This window comes from Protobothrops mucrosquamatus, unplaced genomic scaffold, assembly GCF_001527695.2.
Source record: "Protobothrops mucrosquamatus isolate PMUCROS unplaced genomic scaffold, P.Mucros_1.0 scaffold3008, whole genome shotgun sequence".
Taxonomy (NCBI): Eukaryota; Metazoa; Chordata; class Lepidosauria; order Squamata; family Viperidae; genus Protobothrops; species Protobothrops mucrosquamatus.
The window spans coordinates 4,250-10,520 of NW_015389024.1; the positions used below are offsets into that span (position 1 = coordinate 4,250).

At 57.2% G+C, this 6,271-nt stretch overlaps 1 protein-coding gene across 1 annotated transcript; it reads right to left on the reverse strand.

Annotated features, from left to right (window-relative positions):
- Window positions 1-1,200: 1,200 nt before the first annotated feature.
- LOC107296861 (riboflavin transporter 2-like) lies at window positions 1,201-4,637 on the reverse strand. Its single transcript, XM_015826216.1, has 3 exons — window positions 3,694-4,637; window positions 2,196-2,319; window positions 1,201-1,413 (listed from the first exon to the last, which is right to left on the reverse strand). The coding sequence occupies exons 1-3, from the start codon at window positions 4,635-4,637 to the stop codon at window positions 1,201-1,203; spliced, it is 1,281 nt and encodes a 426-aa protein (XP_015681702.1).
- Between the last annotated feature and the right edge of the window lie 1,634 nt (window positions 4,638-6,271).

A 6,271-nucleotide genomic window follows, 5' to 3' on the forward strand; every position in this document is an offset into this window, starting at 1 on the left:
TCTTCCCTGCAAATTTGGAAGTCTGCTTGAGCTGAATCAGGGTGAAAGTTGTGCTGGCTACTGAGTGTTGGACAGTGAACAGATTACCTTTGACCAGGGGAGGGGGGCATCCTTGGCAGCAATAGCAGAGAAGCGGGGGGGGGGGTCCCAGCTGTCTTTTGGGAAGGTTTTTGACTTCCCAGCCTGGCCTGTAGCCCCCTGACACATCAGTGGAGGTTTTGCTCATTCTGACTGCTGCACAGAAATGGCCCCCCACCCACAAAGATGTAATTGTAAATCTGATGCCATTCTGCTGCTCTGGAAAAGGACACACACACCCCTTTGCTCTTCTAAAAGAAAGCAGAGAACACCTGGACATCTTTAGAAAGACCTGCCAACCTCATATAATTTGCTGCAGAATAAAATTGAGTGCCACACAAGCGATCAGCTGGGTATAGAAAAGGGACAGCAATAAAGGGGAGACCCCCCCGTTGCCAGCCCACTTCCCACCCCAGCTGACCTGAAGCACAATCTCGGGTGATTATTTGTGTGTGTGTGTGTCTGTGTGTGTGGCATAGAATCAAAATCACACGAGATATTAGTACTGCTTTATAAAGTCTTAGTAAGGCCATATCTGGAGTGCTGCATCTAGTTTGGTCATCACATTACAAAAAAGATGCTGAGACTCTGGAGAAAGTGCAGAGAAGAGCGACTAGGACGATTAAAGGCCTGGAGACTAAAACATATGAAAAACGATTGTGGGATTTGGGTATAGTCAGTCTAGAGAAAAGAAGGACTAGGGGGGACATGATAGCAGTGTTCCAGTATTTGAGGGGCTGCCCCAAAGAAGAGGGGGTGAACTTATTTTCCAGAGCACCAGAAGGCAGGATAAGAAGCAATAGATGGAAACTGATCAATGAGAGAAGCAACCTGGAATTAAGGAGAAACTTCCTAACAGTGAGAACAATTAGCCAGTGGAACAGCTTGCCACCAGAAGTTGTAGATGCTCCATCACTGGGGGTTTTCAAGAAGAGACTGGACAGCCTCCTATCTGAAAGGGTATAAGATTTCCTGCTTGGGCAGGGGGTTGGACTAGATGACCTCCAAAGTCCCTTCCAGCTCTATTCTGATTGACTAGGACTGGGGAGGGGGCTCTTGGCAGCTTTCATGGCAAGGCCGGGAACAACAGCCCCCATGGTGTTGGGCCCGTCCAGGGTGCCATTAGCTGGGGCAGCTGGAGTTGCAGGGGTCTCCCGAGTGGAAGAAGCCGTAGACGCTGACCAGAGGGAAAATGATGAGAGCCCCCACCATGGAGCCCAGCTGGACCACTGCCCCACACCAGACCAGGGCGCTGCGTCCCTCGTCGCGCAGAATCTTCCCAATCATCAGTTTGACGTAAGAGAAGACGCCGATGAAGAGGACCCAAGAGAGGACCTGAACAAAAAAGGAGTGAAGCAGTCAAGTCTTTGGTGTCTCCCTGGTACCACAGCCTGCCCCACCCCAGAGGGGCACAAGGGGGCCACATTCCCCACCTCCCGTGCTTGGAGGGGTGCCGGGACAGTGCTAGGGAGGATGCCAGCTTGACTCTGCGGGGGGGGGCAGGTTCAGGCACTCCCCCCTCTATGTAGCCATGACTCCACGGACAGAGGTGCAGGCATTCCTGCCTCCTTGGGCAGCCGTCTGAAGGAGGGGAGGGCCTCCAGCCTGGCTCCCCCCCCAGCCCTTCAGACACAGCCTGCTCTCCTCAGTTGTAAGGGGTCTCCTCCTGCCCCTTGAATTGCTCTGACTCCTAGGGGGCTGGTCCCAAAACAGACTAAGCTCGGTTATAGGGGCCAAGGTGTTTCAGAGTTGTCGTTGTGAGATGCAGCCTTGTGTGTCCAACTGGAAGCTGCCTAACAGCATGCCGAAGGAGGGGGGGGCACCTCTCACTGGCTGTTCACTTGGCCAAAAAGGTTTTCTGAATAAGCCGCAACTAGCCGAGCTCAACCCATTCACTGTCACACGCCACAGTGGCTGCGTTCACACAACGCACCAAAGCAAAAAAGCCGCACTGTAGTTTCAATGGGCCCGGTCACTTTGGCCAGGGCAGGGACAGTGACCGACTGGGCAGGCTTGGCTCAGGCACCGCCACTGAATGGATGCTCCCTGAGACCCTCCCCCCGCTGACCCTCCCCCCCACAGCCTTGGGGTGGGGTGGGGGCTCCGTTCCTACTTACGATGAGGAGGACGCCGAGGGGCGAATGCAGCAGGGGGGGGCAGGGGCTGAAGGAAGCCATGCTGACGATGTAACAGGCCAGGAGGGATCCAGCCAAGGAGAGGAGAGCCAGGAGCATCAGGGACCTGAAAGGGGGGGCAGAGGTGGGAAAGGGGGCAGGGATGATGCCCACAACTGCAAAGCCACCTGCCTGCCTGCCAGCCAGGTGCAGCCCCCGGCTCGGTAAGGCCAGGACCCCCCGTGCTCCGAGAGCTAATGGGACATGTCTATTCAGGGCAGAAAGGCCTGGAATCTGGGGGGGGGGGTTTCCATCCTCCAGGGCTGCCACCTCTCACCAGTGCAACATGGAACAAGGCCATCCTCATTCAGATCTACATTTCCCTCTAGGTGCATAAGCCAGGCTCCTGGGAAGGAGGGGGTCCTCCCTCAGCTTCACCCTCCCCTCTGCATAGCTACCCACTTCGGCCTGCTCTGGGAAGAAAAAGCCCATGTGTCACACATACGTACACACAGAGAGAGAGGGAGGGAGGGAGGGAGAGAAGACAGAGAGAGGGGAGAGAGAGGGAGGGAGAGAAAAGAGGGAGGGAGAGTGGGAGGGACGGAGAGGAAAAGGGGGAGACGGAGGAAGAGAAAGGGAGGGAGAGAAGGAGGGAGAGAGAAGAGACGGGGAGACAGAGAAAGAGGGAGGGAATGAGAGGAGAGAGGGAGGGGGAGAGAGAGAAGAAGGAGAGGAAGAGAGAAGAGACAGGGAAGACAGAGACAGAAGAAGGAGAGAAGAGAGGGGGAGAGCGAGCGAGCAAGAGCATTAAAGGATCTGAGAAGCTCCAGGAGTTGATGAGAGACTCTCACTACTGAGACTGGAGGGGTGGGGGGCAGCTGTTGCCTGGGGAGGCTCCCATTGAGCTGGGGGCAGGGAGGGCACTGCCCAGGGGAGGGGGGGCTCCTTTTTCAGGGTCTGGGAGGAGGCTGGGCAGGATGCCACCGAAAACGGGAAGCTGCTTTATTAGGAGCTCCTTTTCTCAAACCAGGACATCTCCCCCACCAGGAGATTCTCTGCCCACACAGGTGGGTTGCCCACCCTGAGTTGCACAGCTGTCCTGAGGGTGCAGCGTTGGCCTTTGGGCATCCAGGTGTTTGGGCTGGATCTACCTGAACAAGGGTCTCAGGGGTCAGGCCAGGTTTGGTAAGGGAGGACACCCCTCTAAGCCCCCTCCCGGCTGTCACTCCTGCCTTCCAGAGGGCTGGCTGGAGACGAGGGCTTTGGGTAAGGGGTGCCCAGCGCAGCTACGCAGGAGGGCAGTGCCAGCTGTGCCAGTGGAAGGAGAGTTTTGGGGCGCACCTCTGTCTCCACTGCTGCAGGGAGGCCATCCACCAAAGAGCTCCTGAACGAAACATCCCCCACCAATTCTCAGGGGCCTGTTAGGTTGCCTGTGTGGGGCCAGTTCCCACCCTGGGACTGGGGTCTCTCTAACATGGCTCCAACCCCCCCCCCGGCTCACCTGCTAGCCAGGAACATCCCAAGGAGGCAGGCGAGCGGGTTGGCCAGGCTGCCCAAGGTGGCCGAGAGGTGGTAGGTGGGGCGGCCGTGGGGCAGGCAGGAGTAGGACTGCAGTGGGGGGAGGAGGCCGTTGGTCAGCGCGTTGGCCCAGCCCATCAGCCCAAAGACGCAGGCCTTCTGGACACGGGAGTAGCCGGTGCCACGGCCGGAGTCGATGGCCCCGAGCATAGGCTGTCCCGTCTCCGTGGCTGGGGCGCTATCCGGGCTCTCTCGCCAGGCACGGTTCCCCTTTGCCCGCCGGGGCAGGTGGTTAAGGACGAGGAAGGCTGCCAGGCTCATGGCCATCATTCCGCTCAGCAAGAGGAAGAAGGTCCGGACGGAGAAGCGGGCCTCCTGGTACTCCACCAGCAGCTCCGACGTGCCGTTGCCCACCAGGCTGCCGTTGACGCAGCGAGCCGCGCCGGCCCCCTGCCCCAGCGCCAGCAGCCCCGGGAGGAGCCCGCTCAGCCCCTCGCCCACGAAGTAGCTGGTGAGGTGCCAAGGCTGCAGCCGGCGCATGTAGGGCAGGAAGGTGACGGAGGAGGTGCAGTCCACCAGGGCCAGGAAGAAGAGCAGCACCATCAGCGCCACGCTGTAGCGGGCGGCGCCCAGCGGCCGGGTCTCCTGCCAGAAGAAGGCCAGCAGCAGGCAAGCCAGGCAGCCCAGGACCAGCAGCCCATAGATGACGCCCACCTCATCCGCCCGCCCCCGGAGGATGCGGTGCGCCAGGGTGAAGGCCAGAGGGCCCAGGTTGGCCACCTGGACGATGATGGTCAGGTAGGTGGGCAGGAGCCAGCCCTCAGGCACCTGGGGCACGATCAGCGGCAGCTCCACCCACACGCCGTTGATGGCCACCCAGGAGCCCGTCCCCAGCAGGCAGACCAGCAGGTGGACTAAGAGGCCCATGCTCCTGAGCGGGCTGTGCTCAGATTGCTGCAGCTTCTGGAACGATAATAGGCGATGGGCGAATCCAGTTGTGGGAAGGCTGTGGGGTGCCGTGGAGTCTCCCTCCCTGCCTCCCTCCTCCTTCAGAGGCTCCGCTGCTCCCGGGGGCTCCTCTCACTGCAGGGAACAAAGGAGAAAGGCAAGAGGGAGGCAGATCAGGCACCTCGGAGGAGGAAACCCAGTTCAGCGAGACGTAAATCCGAGAAACGTGTGCCGGTGCTGTGTCTTTTTTAAAAATAGGCAGGTAGTTCTCTACTTATCACCCACAACTCAGCCCAAAATTTCTAGTTGTTAAGTGAGTTTTGCCCCGTTTCACGACCTTCCCTTGCCACAGCTGTTAAGCGAATCACTGCAGTTCACCCGGTCGTTAAGTGAATCTGGTGTCCCCCCCATCGACTTTGCTTGTCGAAGTGTCGCAAAAGGAGATCACGTGACGCCCCCGGGACACTGCGGCCGTCGTAAATGCAAGCCAGTTGCCAAATTTTGATCACGTGACCGTGGGGATGCTGCAATGGGTCGTAAGTGTGAAAAACGGTCGTAACTCACTTCCCAGCGTGCTGTAACTTTGAATGGTCACTAAACGAATGACTGTAGTTTGAGGACTTCCCGTATCTCTGTGCAGCTCAGAATGGCTGCGCTGATCCAAGGCAGGAGGAGACGGCCGTCCCCTCGGCCGCGCCAGGCTCCCTCCCCACTTGGCTCTCCGGGAAAGCCCGGCTGTGCCCGTTTGCCTCCTCCTGGCCACGTGGCTCTCAGCCGGTGCCATCTCTGGTCTGGGCACGAAGGCGTGCTGGACCCCTGCCGGCCATTCTGGACAGGCCTCCCCCGCCAGAGTGGACAATGGAGGCGGTGTTAGCTGCGTGACATATCTAAGGTAGAGGTGTCCCACCTTGGCCACTTCAAGACCGGTGGAGTCAACTCCCAGGATTCCCCCAGCCCGCTGGCTGAGGAATTCTGGGAGTTGAAGTCCATAAGTCTTGAAGTGGCCAAGGCTGGACATCGCTGGTCTAAGGCAACGTTTTGCATGCTGGCTGGGGCATTCTGGGAGTTGAAGTCCATAAGTCTTGAAGTGGCCAAGGCTGGACATCGCTGGTCTAAGGCAATGTTTTGCATGCTGGCTGGGGCATTCTGGGAGTTGAAGTTGTTAGGAATAAATTTTTAGAATAAAAAGTAAAGTTAAGTGACACGTACTCTGTAAAATTTCTACACGCAGACAGTAAGATTTCTACACAAAATTTCTACACGTAGACTGCAAGATTTCTACACAATTTCTACATGTACACGTACCTTGGAAGAGTTCTGCACGTAGGCTATAGGATTTCCACACTGAGCTATAGGATTTCATGATAAAGTACACATAAGGGAACAGGTGAAGCAAAATAGTAAGGGGCAGGGATAATGTATTTTGTTTAGGCGGCTCTGATAAGATTGTAACCTCAGAGGAGGGGGCCAAGGCGTCGGGGTAGAATGTATATAATGTGTGTCTTTGTTGTGACTAGGGGTGGCTCAAATATTTATTTGGAGTCCACCACGCTTTGCAAACCGTTGTATCCAATAAATCTCTGTCTAATTTCAACTTGCTGTTTGGTGTTATT

What these genes read in the sequence shown, in the direction of transcription:
- LOC107296861 (XM_015826216.1), bottom strand. Translation starts at nt 4,637, where the DNA reads ATGGGCCTCTTAGTCCACCTGCTGGTCTGCCTGCTGGGGACGGGCTCC. An exon ending in GGGATGTTCCTGGCTAGCAG is followed by an intron (nt 2,320 to 3,693) that starts GTGAGCCGGGGG and finishes CCCCCCTTTCAG; the next exon opens with GTCCCTGATGCTCCTGGCTC. An exon ending in CCCTCGGCGTCCTCCTCATC is followed by an intron (nt 1,414 to 2,195) that starts GTAAGTAGGAAC and finishes TTTTTTGTTCAG; the next exon opens with GTCCTCTCTTGGGTCCTCTT.